General features: G+C 34.7%; 1 protein-coding gene across 6 annotated transcripts in view; it reads right to left on the reverse strand.

The window, feature by feature from the left end:
- LOC125661168 (multiple epidermal growth factor-like domains protein 6) overlaps positions 1–20,568 on the reverse strand; it is a 115,958-nt gene that overhangs the window by 47,713 nt on the left and 47,677 nt on the right. For 5 of the 6 annotated variants that reach the window (XM_056147155.1, XM_056147154.1, XM_056147153.1 and 2 more), the window contains 3 exons: positions 19,801–19,947; positions 5,364–5,573; positions 3,761–3,982 (listed from right to left, as the gene is read on the reverse strand). The exons of the other annotated variant lie outside the window; for it this stretch is intronic. In XM_056147155.1, the coding sequence (XP_056003130.1) occupies positions 3,761–3,982; positions 5,364–5,573; positions 19,801–19,947 (579 nt within the window). The remainder of the gene's footprint in view (positions 1–3,760; positions 3,983–5,363; positions 5,574–19,800; positions 19,948–20,568) is intronic. 6 annotated transcript variants of the gene reach the window in all.

Genomic DNA, 20,568 nt, shown 5'->3' on the forward strand with positions numbered 1-20,568 from the left:
ATTGATTGATTGTAAATTGCTTAACCTCGATTCTCTCGAGAACTTTTGATTTATAAGGAGACATCATCATTACTGGTGAAGGGCTGCGAATTTTAAGCTTATGCTCGGCGCTTACGGCCTTTGAGCAGGGAGGAATCTTTATCACGCCACACCTGCTGTGACGCGGTGCCTGGATTGTTGCGATCTCCTCTGAAGGACCGCCTCATTTAGTCGCCTCTAACAACAAACAAGAGGTACTAAGGACCTATTCTAACCCGGATCTCGAATTACGGAATAAAAAATTATCGAGCGACACTTTAAAATCTATACATGTACGTATACAACCAACCAATAATTTTAACATAAATGTGTGATAATGAACAAATGATTGACACATCAATTGAATAACGCTTCTAATTACATGTACATAAAAAAGTATTTCTATTATATGTTTAAAATTACCGCGGATGTAAACACACATAATGAACCCGCCAAAAGCTGCGAGAGCTGTTATGTATAATACTGCGCTACATTAATGCATAGGAATTACAACGTTAGAAGAACTTTTTATTTGGTACTATTTCATAATCTGTTCAAGAAAGTTTTTGACGCAAAATGAATGTTTTGTAATATAAACTCAGACCTACACATGAACTGCGAGGACAAAATGTTGAGGAATAAAAGTGTGGATGCATCTTTGATGGACTGTTGGAAAGTTTCTATGAACTGCTAATTTTGGGTCCCAATAGTTCTCTGTAGAACAGATTCAAGTATTTAAGAGGTATTTGTGTTAAAGGGGTTCTTGAACATATTTGTTTTCTATCAGTACCAGTGTTAGGTATACACACACGCACGCGCACACGCTGTTAAGTGTGTGTGTGTGTGTGTGTGTGTGTGTGTGTGTGTGTGTGTGTGTGTGTTCGAACATACACTTCATGAACAGTATGACTTCCATAGTGTGGAACCCGTGTTGAAATGCATAGTTTCCGCATAGTATCTGCACTACTGAAACTAGAGGTCACCTGTTACAGGGAACTGTAAATCCAATAACGTCGATAACGTTGTTCTGAAGAAGTAACCGTCGGAAGGCAACATCAGAGTTTTAGCAATGCAGTAATGCAACGTATATTCCCAGAATTGGGAACAAGTAAATGGTATTTATTATATATGAATGAGTGGTGACTTCCCCATACGAGTGAAATATTCTCAAAAGGGACGTAAAACAATGTTCAATCAATCAACCTAGATAATCTTCAGTACTAATTTGAACACGTTAAAATTCACGACATCTATAGAGGTTGTCATGATATGGAACTCTTTTAAATTCAAGATCACAAAAATCAATAATTTTGACGTCAGATAGTCTGTTCCAGTTTTGATAAGATCATCAAAGATATGCATGTGGTAGATTTAACGAATAAATAGGTTGGTGCCTTCCTGTCAAGTAGTCAATTACACTAATGCGAAGGGAAGATGTGAAAAAAACTCCCCCCACCCCACGAAATTTCTGACCCAACTAATTCATCATAAAAAAGGACTACATAACTGTGGATCCATCATTTGGGTAATGACAAATTCTATGGTCGTTATACAATAGAACTTATGACTAGGTCAAATGCTGTATGACGTGTTTCATACCAATTGTTCTTGTTACACTGATGTTTGCTATGGATAACTCTGTTTACCTGACCTAGATATAGGGCTCAAAGCGGGTGTGACCGGTTGACAGGGAAGGCTTACTCCTCCGAGGCATCTGATCCCACCTTTGGTATATTCAGGGGTCCGTGTTTGCCCAAATCTTTATTTTACATTGCTTATACGAGTTCGTTATCTTCCATCTATCTATCTGTCTACATGTATCTATATATCTGTCTATATATACTATTTGAGTCACATCACTCAATGTTTAGATGTTAAGTGTACGTTTGAAGGAATGAAATTAGGATCAACATCCAACATGAAGATCAAAGATGATGTATGAAATGTAAGATCCTATCATTAAAAATCTTTTCTGCATATCATAAAATCCCTATCAAGAGATATTGCAAATGTTAAGTTTTCTTCAAAGCAGGTCAAATCCCGAGGTCAGTGGCACAAACTTTGGTAGGAAAGAAAAGGTCATGGTACAAAAAATATGTTTATGAAATCCTATTACTTACCCCTCAAAAGTTATGAACAAGGTTAAAGTTTCTCAGAGAAAGGAATATATATATATATATATATATATATATATAAAGCACTAAATAATCACAACTAGGTACTGAAAATTTTTGCCCCAGCCCGGGGTCGAACCAGCGACGTACGGCACCCACCGTCTAGCAAGATTGTCAAACCAGTGCGTAAGTCCACTCGGCCACAACGACTTCCCTAAAAAAGGAAGCTTTGTTATGCTCCTAAAGCGCTACTTATACACACTGATGCAATCCCACACAGTCGCTGTGTCATTCAGTGTTTAAGATATTTTATAAGGAGAGTGGATCTCTCGATGCAATTGTATAAAATATTTGATATAAAGCACAAACAAACAATTATAACACCCAACCTTACGTTTACCCCTATGCTCTAAACGATACATGTGAAAATCAATTAATTAATATATAAAGCACTAAATAATCACAACTAGGTACTGAAAATTTTCACCCCAGCCCGGGGTCGAACCAGCGACGTACGGCACCCACCGCCTAGCAAGATTGTCAAACCAGTGCGTAAGTCCACTCGGCCACAACGACTTCCCTAAGAAAGGAAGCTTTGTTATGCTCCTAAAGTGCTACTTATACACACTGATGCAATCCCACACAGTCACTGTGTCATTCAGTGTTTAGGATATTTTATAAGGAGAGTGTATCTCTCGATGCAATTGCATAGAATATTTAATATAAAGCACAAACAAACAATTATAACACCCACCATTACGTTTACCCCTTGGATCTAAACGATACATGTGAATATATATATATATATATATATATACACTATATAGTCGAAGGAGAATGTTTTAAAACAAAGAACACACTATTGGAACATTTGCATTTGGTTTAAATTGGTGTGGCCCTGTTACTTTTAAAACGAATTTTTCATTGATTATTGATTTATTCCTATATAAAACTCTCATGCCCTATTGTGCCCTCACCCTATCCGCAGGTATCATGGTTTGAAAAAAAAAACGTGAATATATTCTAGGTTAGGAAACCTTTCATGTAAATTTCCATCTTTTGGCAAAGTAATCCTTGAGATGATTTCTAAAGATATTTCCTATAAAACAGCACCCAATATTGTAGCGCCATCCTACCCCGAGGGTCATAATTTGAGTTGTGACTTCATCTTCAATAAGGATCATAGATGATGTACCAGGGTATCACGTATTATGTCAAACAAAGAGTTTGTAAGATATTGGGTAGATAATATCTTACTATACGAGCATCTAGAGTGATTGGAACTTTAACATTGTGATATCATAATTCATGGGGGCAATCTACCTCTTAGGTTACACCAGTATACCAAATTTGCTGTCTGTCAAGAATATGGAAGAGGTAATATCGTACTTCGTCCGGTGTGACCCTTGATCATCTGACACGAAAAAGTGATAGGGGTCATATACTTCCAGGGGCAACCACTGCTTGATAAATGTCAAGGAAGGATTTATTTAAATACTGACCGATAGATACAAAATAGTATGCAGCCTCTTTTTCAGTGGGAGGGGGGTTAAAACAATATCTCTAAGATAAATAAGAAACATGAAGTTACAGTTTTTAATATTTTCCAAATCAAAAAATATTCTTACCGAAAACCTCCACCTCGCATATTTCAAGGAACACCCCGTCGTTATTGTTTCTGTTTGTATAGAACCAAACATATCGGGCCTCTCCCCCGCATTTTCTCTCTAACACGACAGGCAGAGTTTGGTCATCAGGATCCTGGTAACAGGTGTCACTGGGGACAGGTATAGTCGTGTTTGACAGGCGGATGGAGAATCCTTGTAATCTCTTTGTATTATGTGGTGGATCTAATAGTTATATAAATGATGATTATTCATGTTTGACAGGCGGATGGAGAATCTCCGTAATCTCTTTGTATTGTATGCCGGCCCTAGATAATGAGTATTTTTCAACTATATATCACAATGAAAAGTCTTTTGGAAATGTTTTTCGAGTAAAAATCGACTATTCACAACCCTCTCATATATTCGATATATAAGCTAAGTGCATCCTTTTAACAATCGGTGTCAATCAAATACAGGTATCTTTATTTTCATTTAAATAGGTTATACAACTCTTAATGTAACCAATCAGCTGATATTTGACACACCAACGAACTATTATCCTATCGCGCATGCTAATTCGCAACAATGGACATTGTACATCTCTGTCAGTCCGGTAAAGCAGTTTTTCGCAATTTTTTCGTCATACTTGCAGATGGTAAATTAAGTTTTAGTACATTGCCTTACCATGACATGTTACATATCAAATTCGAATTGTATGAGACTTGGACTTGATTGATTGTATCTTTCATAACGTCCCTCTTGGGAATTTTTCACTCATATGGACACGTCACCAAGACCGGTGAATGGCTTCAAATTTATGCCTATGTTCGGCGCTTACGGCCATTGAGCAGTGGGGGTTTATTTAGCGTGCCACACCTACTGTGATACGGGACATCCGCTTTTTATGGTCATATCCGAGGACCCGTGGCATTTACACCTGATGTTAATTATTTGAAATATCTCTACTTTAATTTTGTTGATATTGTATAAAAACTAAATGCATACATGTACGTAGGAAAAGCAGCTCCAACTTTTCTGATTGTAGGGCAATTCCAAAATAGTAATATAATGCTAGACCCTGCTGTAACATATATGATATAAAGTCTTTAATCAGTATAGATACTTTCGGGGCATTTGTGTTTTAAGAACATATCTGTTTTAAGATTAAAATTTTCATTAGATATGCAGAACAAGAAAATGGTTATTGCTTTATAGTTTCCATAACTCTTTTGAGAGTAATACTCATGTAATACTCAGGTTATTGATAAGGACTTCTTATATTATAAACTAATTACGTAATATTTAACACTATAAGCTATTTCGTCATTAAATATTTTTCTATTACGTTGTGGTATGAGTGAGATATTCTTGAGCGGGACGTTAAACAATATACAACCAACCAACAAGTTTTCTAATGGAATGAAGAGGATAATAGATCGAAAGAAAATTATTTTGATGATAAAAACTCAGAATCTCTTCTAAAAAAAACATCAAACAGCATTGCTTGTTCTAGTTTTGTATTTACAAGTAATTAGTCATGGCTGATCAGTCACTTAAGCACATCACTGTGTAAATAATATTTGAATGTGTGATATAATAAGTAGGGATTTTACTGATTACTTACTGTCGTTTCTATACCATATCTTAACAGATTTCAAATTATAGATATCTCCTAAGTCAACTCTGAGCCACGCCTCTCTTTGTCCGGTTGCTGTGTGCATGCAGTACGTGTAAGGATTCTGTGTCTTGTCTCCGTCCACTGTCTTGTTTGGATATCCTCCCCATCCTACAGAACTACTCACAGCCTCCGTAACTCTGGGCCTGACCAACTGATCTACTCAAGAAAAGAATAATCACAGTTTCCAAGCAATAGTTCACTTGCTTAATTCAACATGATGAAAAGTTTCAGGACATTGTTTTCCATCCATATTTGTTATTTCCTTACAGAACATTGTTTTCCATCCATATTTGTTATTTCCTTACAGAACATGTATTATTTAGTTGTGTGAAAATAAAGAATAAAGCATAAACGTTTTTTACTGTTGTTCCTGCTCATTAACATTAAACTTTTTGCCTATCACGCCGCCTATGACGTAACAGTAGGATTTGCTTTCGACGCTGAATGATGACGTTACCCTTTTCCCCACAGCGCTTTGGAGTTGACTTGTGAAAATTCGGAATTTTTAACACATTTCTTCACTACGTTTTCCATTGTTATATATTCTGTTAGTTTATCGCGGAAAGTTCTGATAAAAGCTCAAACTTTAAGACTATCGAATCGGGAGTGAGAGCAAGTGAAAAATTACGATAAATGTGGGACAAAATATTTTCTTTTGAAAAGATATCTAGTCCAAAATTTGCCTTTTTTTCTTATTATTTATTTTATTTATTATTCTACATGTATGTTGGTATAACAGAGAAATGCCACGAATGAATAAATTTTTATCTACTAGTATTAATAAAAATCATATCATTATACATGTATCTACATTTCCAATGGATTTTTCCCCTTCGATATGTTCTGTATATTATTTGTGTTAATTCAAACAACCTTATCATAAAATTTCATCTTGATTTCAAAGAAAAAACGTAATCAATGCAGTTTTAGACAAGGTTTAACATATTCATCTGTACTGACGACTGATTCAAAGTTTACTTAATAAAAATAAACGAATATAAGTATATTCATATAAGTATATATAGGTACTACATCAGGTTTTGTAAATAAGAATTATCCTATGTAGTGGAAATTTTTTTTACGCATGCATGAATTCTCTTCAATGTTCAAAACAAGATGTGAAAAAAGCAAAACACTGCTGTACATTACACAGTCCGTATCCATATGCCGCGCCCTATGTTTTTTGGGGGAGGGTGTGTGCTTTAGAACAGAAATTACAAAAATGCACTCTAGCCACCTTGCAATTGTTTTTGCGGTGTTCTGCATGTTCCGATTAGGAGCTGTGTCAGTGCGAAGCCTCACAGGCACGTAGCATCGTCTTTTCAACAACATAAAAATGGAGGGGAAGGGGGGGGGGGGCAAAGATGGCTTGTCTAAAATTTTTGACAAGGAAATAAAAATAGGGGAGGTTGTCCGAACTTCAAGTCCTAATTCGTGGAAGGGGGGGGGGGTGTCCAGCTACTAAAACTGCCTCAACCTCCGCCCGACTGCGATTAATTAGATAGTGTGTGTATGTCAAACATGTTAACGTCTCCAAAAAAATATTGGTCTGAACAGAAATTTATGAGAACATGTCGTAACTTATCACAACATTTGTAATTGTATTAAAATGAATTTAAAACTACACTTATTTTCCTTCTATTATAAAAATCGGATGAAACGGCCCATGTCAAGCAGTCATAATGTGATATAAGAAAATATAAAATTTATGGTATAATAATCATTTGATAAATACTTACATGTACACATTGTACTTAACAACTGATCCAGTGAAACACTCAATTTATAGGCAACTTAAGTATATTGTCTCTCTACATTTAACATACATATCAGCTAGTTAGTGTACCCACTCTTAAAATTGGTTAAGAGTAATGATTACATGAATCTTAACCAAAACCCAGTCTTCAGATGTTTGATCAATGAATCATCATAATTGAGTGACTTATTAGAAAGATAATTCAAATTCTCGATGAATCTTCTCGTGTTTATTTTGACACCATTCATTTTGCAAATCATTTTATGCGCTGGAAGATGCGCATTTTACTGGTAATTGTATCTTAATTAAATGGTAGAATATTTACATTTGCGCATTTGCCTTGTTACAGTGTATCTATGTATGATTACGCAATATTTCCCGTCTACCAGTGCGCCCGAGTCTTGATAAATATATTATCCCGCGGTTCGCTAGTAAAAGCGGGAAAATTATGTATACACGTTATAGTAGCGTGTTTGATAAAGTTGTTTTGCTCCATTATAATACTGACCAATATAGGGGGTAGTATACTGTCACGGGGAGTAAGCGGCTTTGTTAGACAGGTCACTTCATGTGGATAGGACAACTTTCGCTATTTTCAGTTTTCATATAGCATTTTATATATTTGTAAAGTGTGAGGTCCGTCACACTACCCCTGCATCATGGAGCAATCGCATCAGATACAGGTTTCCTAGAGTTTTTCACGATTATTATCGTTTTATTTCTAGGTTTTTCCTGGCCGACTCTGGTGTTCACAAAGGGGGTTGATGTACTATTAAATGCAATTGTACTAGTATATTTATAGGAACGGCATTGTGTATTTTCACTAACATTTGTGTATAAGTCTGAATGATAAATGTGCACGTCCTTCAGCGTACACGGCTGGCTGTATGCTTTGTACTTAGATGTTGAGTTATGTTAAACAGTGTTAAATACATGTAGGTAGTAAAGTTAATACTTACACGAGCTTTATTTACAATCGATACACTACATGTGGCCAGATTGGCAAATACATTTTATTGGGATTAAAATTGATGGGCTGGTGTTCTTTTCCTTAAACATATATTTCTTTTATTGAATCTTCAATTTAAAAAATAAATAATTGCATATATCTTAACAAAAACTCAACCAGTCTTACTTTCGTTTGAATCTTCTCGTGTGTGTGAGTTTTTTTTATTAGCAGATTCTGTTGCATAGATCGTTTTATTCTTTGGAAGATGTTCTGACAATGGTAAATGTAATTTTTTTAAATTTCATCCTTGGTTTTACTCTTCTCGTTACATGTAATATTCATTTTATACAGTATATAATTAAGCAGTGTGGTTTTATGGCTACGTAATACTTCCTGTCTTCACGCGTGTTCAATCGGAGTTTTGAAATGTACGGATTTTACGAGGAATTATCAGTTCAAAACGGCATGGTTTATCTGCAAATTCTACTTGAAACTTGGCCAAATTGAAGGCGCACAACCCCCCCCCCCTTTTCTTAAGAATTGCTACTTATTCTGTCATTCATCTTTCATTTATTGCAAAGGAAAAAAAATAAAAATGAAATAAAAATTGCCTTCGATAAATCAATGAATTCACTTGCGAAAAATAACGATAAACAAAAGGAAAGATTTGGGGGCGAGATCAAAAGTTCAATGTCTGACAAAAAACTAAATTCACATAGTTTTTACCAAGACACCCCCCCCCCCCCCCCCCCCCCATAAATTAAATATGATGACTGCTGAAACTAATCGATTATCAAGTAAGGGCAAACTAGTATGAATACACTCTGTATACCTTTTCCACTGTTTATTCACAAAAGAAAGTGCACATTAAATCTATTTTAAAATGTGATATTATCATGTAGTTTTTACCAGACACTTGTTTTTTTTTTCTCTTTCCACTAATATGTAATCGATGTCGGATGCCAGAAACTTACGGAAGTTTTCACTCCCCCTCCCCCTAAGCTAACTATTTGAATTTAGAGTTTTATCCGACATCGATCTAGCCGCTTACATATATACTTCATTTTGCCAATCATTTCATTTAAAATTTAATAAAATGTTAGATTTCGTGTCCATTACTGACTTCATTTGTTTCGGTAAATTTCTATGTAATATGATTTTTTAAGGTTGCGTATTCTGTGCGTCCGAGTTTTGAAAGGCACGGTTTTGACTAGGGTCTCTTTATCAAGACTACAAATGACCAAATTGAAAATGTACACACATTTCCTTTCTCTTTTAAAATAAGAATGTTGTTGTGTCAACCTCACAGGAGAATATATATACATATGTCTTTTAAAAAATATTTTCTCCATTTTTTTTAAGACTTTGTTTGATATGCATAACTTATGCATGCCACGAAATTCATGATGTAATTTGTGTTGTATTTTTAACCTCACCCCCCCCCCCCTTCTTTCTGATGCTACTTTAAGATAAAATTATCATTTTCCTGATGAATTACGGCTATAGTGAAGTGACATCAATTTCCCCAGCAAATTCTTTATCTCTTCTATAGAAAAATCTGCGTCTGTAACGAACACGGATATAGCGAATTTACGCATGTAACGAAGTAAATTCCCATTCCCCTTGAATTAAAAATGAACGTAAAATCATCTTTTATAACGAATTGTTTGTTTGTTGTTGTCGTTTTCATTTTAAACTCGCTATGATTTTTAACAATTGCTTGTCATTGCCATAAAGGATCGACACTTATTAGGACATTTCTGTTTGTAGTTTTTTCAGAAGAGGTTGTTAACGCAAAACAATTCTTATATATACGTATAGCAAATATATTATCGGTATTGTTTGCTATTTTCGTTAATTAAATATAAAGTTTGATTACATTTATTTTATCTCACATTCCTCTCTTTTTGTAAAGCAACAAGTACATGACAACTACGATAGACTGCTAGTATTGCACATACTTTTATTGACATTTTTCTTTCGACATGATCTTGCGTGACTTAATAATCCAGTAAGTTAAATTACCACATATAAATCAGTGTGTTAATTTTTCCTAAATACAATACAAACGCAAGTATATCGATTGCTGCTTTCTTATACAACTGATATACATGTAGAGCAAATCAATTTTATAACGAATTCGTTATATTTGAATTATGTAATCGCTATAAACGTGTAGCGAATTACGCTTATAGTGAAGTTTTATAGAATGTCCGCAGAAATTCGCTTTATCACATTTTTATTATAGTTATTTCACTTCCATTCGAAAAACTTCATCATTGTCGCGACTGCTTCATAATCTTTTCTTCATTACAAACATTCTATGTGTTGGCATATGCGTTTAAATGTCGCATAATGTGTCTGAACAAACTTTCTGTTATCTGTAGATGTTTTGTGACAATGCCTGAAGGGTTTAGAAGTACTTATATGTACGATGAAGTAGCTTCAACATAATATATTAGTTACTTTAATCACCATCTTGTCTTCTGGCAAGGAAGTAAAGTATAGCAGATTCTTTTTAACAACGTTAGTAAACAACAAGGCTCTCGCTAAGAGGGGTACTCCCTCCCAATAGAATTTTTGGTAAGAAAACATGCTTAAGAAATCAGATATTCAAGACTTTTTAGAGTTTCTCCATCCAATAACTTTTATCTTCTATACCCATTTCTCATCACATCATCACCTATTATCATATATCTGAAATTAAACATGTGAAACGGAAATCCATGAACGATGGAAACTCCTTCACAATGTCTTTCCAACATGCGCCACACAACACTTCTTATGAAGTACAGAAATAATTGCATATACAGGATGTCTCAATATACATGATGTCATGTCATGTTTCTAACGAACATTGGATAACACAAAATACATAGTAAAGCTACATATTCTTTTCAATTTTATATGGCAGACATTAAACAGCAAATGCTTAAAGATTACATGACGTGCTCTTAGTTTAAATTACGTCCAATCTGGGTAATGGATATGTTAAGAGCTTGTCTACGAAAAAACCATGCAAATATATAAAAATCAGTATATCCACCCAGGGGTGCATGAGCCGAGTTGCATGGGATACATTGTAAAGCCAGGGATGACGTGGTATATTTATAATTGTGAAGAACTAATTCCAGTTTTAAACATTTCGAGTTACTGCCCAGAAACCATATTTGTCTGAAGTTTTCAATCTATATTCGGTCACTGTGACCTTGACCTTTGTTCTCCAAAATCAATAGGGGCCTTGCTTTGCTGGTATCCAACAATATATCCAAGTTTCATTTGATTCAAATTAAAAAAATTCGAGTTATCCTCCGGAAACCAAAATCCTTTTGGAATTTTAAATCTATTTTCAGTCACTGTGACCTTGACCTTTGACCTATTTTCTCCAAAGTCAATAGGGGTCTTCCTTACCTGGTACATAACAATTCAAGTATCATTTGATTCGGATTTAAACTTTCTGAGTTTACATCCGGAAACCAAATTTTCCTGAAAATTTCATTCTATTTTCGGTCACTGTGACCTTGACCTTTGATCATTTTTCTCCAAAACCAATAGGGGTCTTCCTTACTTAGTACGCAATAATATAATAAAGTTTCATTTGATTAGATTGTAAACTTTTCGAGTTATCATCCGGAAACCAATTGTTGACGCCCAACCGCCCGCCCGCATCACCAAACCAATAGCCGAGTTCAACTTCGTTGCAACTCGGCTAAAAATGAAGGAAATGGTGGTCATCAATATCATTTCTAATCATTTATATCATTGGAGTATATGGTTGGAATAATTATAATTCGAGGTCAATTTATTGATAGGTCATTTCTATTTTTAGTAACAGCGCATTCTGTATTTACACGTGGATTAGTCTTTGAACACAAGAGCAATCCTTAAATATTAGGGTTTTATTTTTTTCAAAAATGCAAATCAATTTTGAAGACTTACGAAAAGAATGGATTTTTTATGATATTTTCATGTAAACCACTTATAGAGATATCATGCTTGACATCATAAGTGTCCATTTAGAGATTACATGGAACCTATAATTTGGCATTGTGCCAAACTTTTTCATTTTGTGTTATATGGTCAATTTTGAAATAAGTGTTGCTGCAAAAGCAACGCTTAAATTTCTTTAAAAGTGTATAATACTTAAATATCAAATCCTTGTCTGTAAAATATAACAAAAAAATGTACTTTGGACTTTTAGCTGTTTATTTGCAATTAAAATTTGAAAACTGACAATAATGAATACTTTTAAGCATGTAAAATTATCTTTTAAAAGATTAAAGATTTAAAATTTGTGATATTAGATGCATGAATTGTTTTGAAATTTAATTTAATTTATAGATTTAACATTTCCTAATAAATAAATCCCAGTAATCTACTATTTTATATGAAAAAGGGGGTCTTTTAATGAAATAGACCTGTTGCTGGAATTACCTTCCCTTTGATGCACTCCTCATACGTAGAAGGTATAAAAATGATAGCAATATTATTAAATGTTAGGATTCCAACTTGAAATGGGATTTGAGAATTTGTACATCATGTATATGTGATATTAGTGAAAGACATAACAGTATCTGTGAATGTAATCCAGAAATTTCTAAATATTGGCAGGGTTTAAAATGTATCCAGTACTTCGTCCTGTTATACTGCACACTAGTGCTAGTGGTCAGGCATTTTGTCATTGAAGAATTGAAAGCGTTCTTTCCTTGGTAATTCATGCATTAACTGAGAATGCTTAGATGTTATATGGAGGAAATCAAAGAAAATATGCATCTATAGTCAGTCCAGATGGAGCATGTGAGGATCTAGTGCAACCCCACCCCCCACCCCTCCCCGAATTTGCAAAATGTATTTACCATCATGACTGATGAAAAAGAATTGTTATTAGTTTACATATATGCACTAAGAAATGAGGACAGGACAAAATAACAAAAGTGTGAAATAAAAATGCATAACGTGTTCTCAATTAAGAATGTATACTGTAACAGTTTGCTCGGTATTTTTTCTTCTTCAACTAGTGCTCAATCTAACAGTATGACAAACTCAATGTTTAATCATAGGTTACGATTCAACATGCAAAACCTTACACCTTCTCTAGTTTACCAACAACAAAGATATAGACATTGTAAACTGATGGTATTACGTATATGTATATGCTAAGGTAGTTTCTTAAAGTCATCGATGTAGGTAGAGTTTGGATCGTCACTATACTTTGTTCATCATGAGAAATTGATCGGGAATTTTTTTTGAAAAATCATATACCTGACAGGGAAACCGAATATTATTTCGATCAGGTCTCTTTAGCTAAATCAGCCCCCCCCCCCTACTTTTTTATGGCAATCAATAAACAATTGAAGTGGAAGCTTGGACTGATGAATTAAATCCTTGGACCCCCCCCCCCCCATTATTATCATTATCAAGGATTTTGACTTTCGGGTTGTGTTCAAAGTAATTTTTAGGGAGGTTGGGGGTTGTATAAAAAAATTGCCACCCTCCGTCCTGGTGATGAGTGTCAACTACGGGGCCCCTCCACCTACCTACACTGTATAGGGCCTACTATTATTATTACAGATAAAAATACCGGTTCCTGTGAATATTCACACCTGACGACCTGTAAAGGGTTGTAAATAGTGAATGTGAACAGCTGCATGTAAATATGTTAGTGTTCTAACTGCATAATTTAATACTGTTCAATTTTATTCCGATATTTTTGTGATAGGGTTATATGTATACAATTAAAATTGCATGGGAAAGAGTTTAGTAATGCAGAGCTCTAATATAATTTAATTTCTCATGTTGTTTAGACATTTATCCATTAACACATGTATAGGTCTACATAATTTAGGAGTGTAATTACTAGATATAAAGTTAATGTCATTCCTTAGCTTGCAAGTACATTCTTAAGAATCATGACAAACAACACTCTTTAAGATACAATTTTCTGCTTTATTACTATATTCATGGGATAAAAGTCCCCATCCTGTGTTTTATTTGGGATATTTATTCCCATTCATGCTCAAATAGGATATTCACTGCCATTTCATGTTCATTATGGGACATTTCCTCCTATGGGACATTGTATCCCATTTTGAATTTAAATATGGGAGTTAAAATCCTATGGGAGAAATTATATTTTTTCTCCCATGGGATTTTTGGTGGGAGTGAAAATCCCCCAAGTGGGATTAAAAATCCCTCCAAAATCCCATGGGATTTTTTTGATTTCAGGTGAAATATCTTAAAAACTACAATAGTTACAAGTGTAAATGTTGGTGCATGTCTTGTGGACATAAAATCTCATCTTTTTTTGTAAAGGATTTATTTGTATCCTTAATAAAAGGGTTGGCGAAACTCCGGACTTTTGTCGTGTCCAGAGTTAAATGTCTCACTGTTATAAGACATTTGATCTAACGACCTTTGCCTTGAACTTTGACGTATTGTTCAAGAACTTCATCTTGGTTATATCTTTTGAACCAAGAGTGATAGTGCTTTGATGTTTCAAACATAAATGCCATTTCTTTTGTTACCAAAACTCTCAACGTGGACCTTGGACTTTTACCTATTTTTCAAAAACTTCTAACCTTTTGAACAAACGGTAAGGTACAGGCATCTGACAACTTTTGTTTATATGTACATATTAAGCATGCTATTTGATTGTTTAAGGGTTGTTGCTCACTTTTTTTCTGGGTACTTCATTTGTTAAAGTTTGATGACATCTAAAAATGCCTAACCATGAAGTACTTTTTACTTAATATATTGTACCTGACAACTTCATATGACGTGTTAACTGTCCCGAGGAAAAGATAAAGATTTGGGGTATTATATTCTGGATATTAAGTTCTGTCTTCACACAAGATTTACCTTTGAACTTAAAGCACGTCAGTCTTTAAATTGGTCTAAATGTTACTATGGCAACAATTTTATTTGTTTTAGAATATCAATATTGTGACTCTCATACAACTTTTTAAAAGTTGCATTGCTGTCTGGTTTAGTATTTGCGATTGAGTTTGATTATTTCAGAATGTTTTCAATAACCGGTCAGATTAAAAAAAAAATAGATCTATCCTTATTGTATCCATGGGAAAAGCAAATCTATGAAGAAATATGATCCAATTGCTTTTGGTATATTTAAGTCTCTGTAGGACCACAATGTAAACTAGTCATTTGTACTAATTGTACTATCCTGTCTAAATAAAGAATTTATTATATATAGCATAATATAAATTGGCATGAAATTTGTTTTTAAAAATTGCATTTTAAAAGTACACAAATATCAATTTTGTTAAATTACAACTATTCATACGATTCATATTTTTTTTAAAAACGTTATTTTTTCAAATTTTGCAATTTGTCACCATGGCAACCAGGACCCAAAGCAACAAAAATGATTGATACGTACTTCTGGTCATCTGATGTGAAATCATAAAATTATATAAGACTTGATAAGATAACAAGGACCATGCATGACAAACAGGTTTAGGTGGCTACCAGAATAAAAGCTTTACAAGCAGGAAAAAATGCCCAACTTGGAAGTATTAATATATTTACTATTTACTATAATCGAGAGTCCAAAGACAGATTTTTTATATATCATAAATATACTTCTTCTCTATAAGATGAAAGTAATTTTGAAATTGATAAATCAGAGCGTTGCTTTTTGACTACTAGTTGATTTAAAAGTTATCATTTTCTGCAATTCATCAAAATCTGGAATCGTGCCAAATTTGAGACCTTTGTGCACTTAAACGGAAGTAAAATGTTAGAGTCGCACTAAACAATATGAATATGCATATCCAGTTGTTTTACAAACTGTGTCATTTTTTAAAAATCCATTATCCTTAATCGTGGGAAGCGGGTTGGGGGGTGGGGTGGGGGGGGGCAGTGGTGGATCTTTTATTTCAATTCACATTTTACATTTCCACTACAATTCACGACGAGAGGGTAGGGTGGGTAAAGCAGCCTATCTACGGAACAACCTCAGAACGTAAAAATAACCAACTTTGCATTTAATAATAAAATGGGACTGACACATTTTTGCTACGTGCCTGATAATTTGTTTTGCCTAATTGAGTATTTGCAATGCAAGAAGAGCTGCAAGTTGATTTAAAGAAAGTTTTATTTTCAAAAGATTGAATCACACGCGAAATATTTCGATAGAAATATCTGTATTACACTACAGATATCAATTGAGATATCAAATTGTTTTATTTATTAGCACCTTGTGTACATTGCAACAAGTGATGTTCTCCATTGTGAAATGATAAGTTGATATTGTACATGTATGCGTCGGTTGCACATGCAATTTCAGGCATATGTTATTGTGTTTTGTACATGTATTTTTGTTGTGAAAAATATTGATAAAAAATCAATAATGAAGAATTTCTGATATACTAAAGACATCCTAATCCTGATCTAAGGTTGAGGGCTATTTAATATTTACATACTTTCTTCCATCATGACCATACATTGCTTGCGAGAAAACTCCACAAGGGACATACACATGTAATCAGTGACTAAATATTATCGTTCAATTATATGATTTTAAAGATATTCCACTTTATTGTAACGGCCAAGCGATTGATTTTATAGTAGCTGCCACCAGTTGTCTTCCTTGACAACAATCCAATATTTTGAAAATTGACTCTGATGTAAAGTTTACTAATTTATTGAGTTATGTATAAGTTAGGTGAAGTTTGTTATACAACAATGTAATACTCCAGAAATATTTCTGGGACTTCATGCACAGAATATAAAAGAACAATCGTAACAATATCAATTACAATAGAGTTATAGCGACTGAACCTGGTGCCAATATTGTATGAATTAATACTAAGTTATAGTCTGACCCAACCAATGAAAGGTGAAGATAACAAATCCATATATTAAATTATCATTAGTATAAAATAATAATTGGTTCCCCTCTTTAGATTGATTAGTTGAATTGTTACTTCTATGAATAATATTCTGAATCTTACACTTACTATTAAATTGTGACTTTACGCCAGTAATTCTGAACACAGGTACTGGGAATGATTCTTAATCTAAATAATTACCTAATCTAATCCTAATTAATTAATTAATCTCCAGATCAGCCTTATCAGGCAACACTGGGAACGTCCTATTCGTAAAGTAAAATTAGCTATCTTCCAGAATCTTGTCGGATTCTGACTTATATACCCTTTCTTAAGTCCGGGGCAACAGACGGGACAACCCCACCAGGGACGGGGCAACGCACGTACAGACGGGTCAACCCCAACTTTCCCCGGACAATCCAAATCCCCATCAAACCAACCCCGGCTAAGTATTCTACGGGACTATATCGTTTATCTATAACTAAAATAACTTAAAATCAAGTCTATAAATCCAATTATAATAAAGATCAAACACTTACATTATAAGCACTCTTCGTAGTAAAAACAGCCGTCTGCAACCTAAACAACTTTGACCCGAAGATCGGGGTCAAATAAAAATAGACGCGGCCCCAACTCTGACTTTTATAAACAAATATGGCACCTAATACGAACAACGTGATTGTTTATCACATTAAAAATCGCTATATACACAAATATATGTGGATGAACACCATGCTACTGAAGTAATCAGCGTAAGTAGGCAATAGTCATATTAATAACTTGTGGTTTTACATACAACCCTTTGATTAAAACTATAAATAACACCGGTAACATCGAGAGTATAAAATAACACATGGCACATGTGCACATGTATGTAAACATACTCAGTCAACGACTGGAAATAACGAGAAAAGATCGTAAGCTATAAATACATATAATCAAGCTTGCAATATTAGCTAAAGAATCCCATTTTCCTACATTATTATTAGAAACAGTCTTTAACTGGCAATCGATTACAATAAAAAAAATAGTATATGTTCTATTTATTCCTTACATGACACCGTCAGTTGAGGACCGCAATACGCTGCGCGCGCTCTGTAATCAGGGGAAAATAACTCTCACACCATTTTGAAAAATGTAGGTCATTGTAATCTTAACCAGTTCGTCTTGAACGCGATGCAGTTGTGAATAATGATCGTATCAATTTTTGATAAATATATTATGTCTACTTTAATGACCGAAACTACCTCAGAAAAGAAAGAATTTAAATATTTAAAAAGATTTCATTATTCCGTATGCATAATGGTATGAACAGTAGCGCTTACATGTAGCACAGGGATATGCGTTCGCTTCATGACATGGATATCGTCAATTGCAATGGAGTCGAACTCGTACCATAACTTCGTCAAATACAAGACGAAAACATACGTAACAGTCTTACGCTCGCATTTAGAAGTCAGTGTAGTGTGTTTTTAGGATGACCTTTGAAGTAGATTTCCCGTTTTGCGGTGTACGTTGCCACGTTTGGGAAATATCGTTTGTACGACCATGAACGCTAGGGATATGTTTGAATTTGTAGTATTTCCTCTACAGCTAGTGACATCTCTAGATTGATTGATTGTACCTTGCTTAACGTCTCTTTGGATAATTTTTTACTCATATGAAGACGTCACAAAACAGGTGAAGGGCTTCAAAGTTAGTCCTTTGATCGGCGCTTACGGCCATTGAACAGTGAGGGTTCTTTAGCGTGTCACACCTACTGTGACACGAGATATCCGTTTTGAAGGTCATGTCCGAGGATCCAAGACATTTACACCTGATGCTGAGCGTTTGGCGATGGAACTGTAACTACCTGTTTTAGCGACTTAAGTTTGTCGCTGCCGGGATTCGAACCACGGCCTTCCACATGCGGGGCGAACGCTCTAATCTCTAGACCACCGCTGCGGTGTGATATCTCTATAAGCAAATATGTTTCTGGAAAACTTGTTTCCGGACAGGATCTACATTGTAATTTTCTTGTAGAGTTTTCCTTCTCTTTACCAGATATATTCATGGCCCGTTTCAACATTTTTCATCTCCTTTGAGGCACTTTATTTCTTTTTCAACACATCAAACATTTTCCGCCAATAGTGTCGGTTTTCACCGGTGTGTCCTCATCATTAGGACAACACCGGAGTACGAGTGTTAAAGACACGTTATTGAGCGAGTTATTTTGTGATTACTGATGCATGGTAGACATTTTAATCTACAACTAACCACAAAATCACAAGAAAAAAGGTTAGGATATTCATTTTTGTGAAGGTGAATATAAGGAGCCCTAATTCATGGTCAGTTAAACAGAGCAATCTGTAGTCAAAACCAGTGTGTTAATTAAGAACATGAAACATTGTGGACAACATTTGACCCAATGACAGGCTGTATGGGTATATTAGATTGCTATAACAACCACAGCATTTTGACTAAAACGAGACTTCAAACCACTGTAACACCAACGTATCTGTCAGTAGCCTGTTTCGATTTAATAACGGAACACGCTCTTGTTAGAAAAATAAAAAACATATCCACTCTGTCGTATGTGGATCCAGACATGAAAAATAACTTTCCATGGATATGGGCACAGTCTGAGCTCTTACGTTCAATGCATTGGAAATGTTTTTCAACATTTAAAACACGCATTGTTTTCTTGCGAGGTAAAGATACTGCGCAGATACCATACATGTAGGTATTGCAGTATACACACATTCCACATTAAGATTTCTTAATGAATTTCAAATGAAATACAGGTTTGGTTTTAAAATGAATAGATATGATAGAATACTCGAAAGATACCTCGGTTACATTTCTGATCAGACGTTTCCTGCCATCCTGGTTGACAAGATCCAGGACAGGAACCATTCACATGATTGCATGTTTTGTTTCCTGCGCAATATCCACATTTCTGGCTACAATTTCTGCCGTAGAATCTTTGTTTGCATTCTACAATAAGAATATCAGGTTCATCGATGTGTCCGTCGACAAAAACGAATGCACCATTGACTTTATAACCATAATGTGTATATACCCCCACCCACCCACACATTATCTAGAACAATACCTGACTATAATGTGTATACACCCCCACCCAACCACCCATTATCTAGAACAATTCATGACTACAATGGGTATACACCCCCACCCACCCACACATTATCTAGAACAATTCCTGACTATAATGTGTATACACCCCCACCCAACCACACATTATCTAGAACAATTCCTGACTATAATGTGTATACACTCCCACCCACCCACACATTATCTAGAACAATTCCTGACTATAATGTGTATATACCCCCACCCACCCACACATTATCTAGAACAATTCCTGACTATAATGTGTATACACCCCACCCAACCACACATTATCTAGAACAATTGCTGACTATAATGTCTGCAGTAAAATCATTGTTTGCAGACTACAATGATACAAGTTTAATTCAGCTGTGATTCCACACGAAGTGATGTAAGCAAATACTCTAACTCCTTATTAGTTTACACATCACTATATACGTGTATATCTACTTGTGTGACGACATTCATTCTCATTTCTCAACATCG

Source organism: Ostrea edulis, chromosome 8 (assembly GCF_947568905.1).
Source record: "Ostrea edulis chromosome 8, xbOstEdul1.1, whole genome shotgun sequence".
NCBI classification, from domain to species: Eukaryota; Metazoa; Mollusca; class Bivalvia; order Ostreida; family Ostreidae; genus Ostrea; species Ostrea edulis.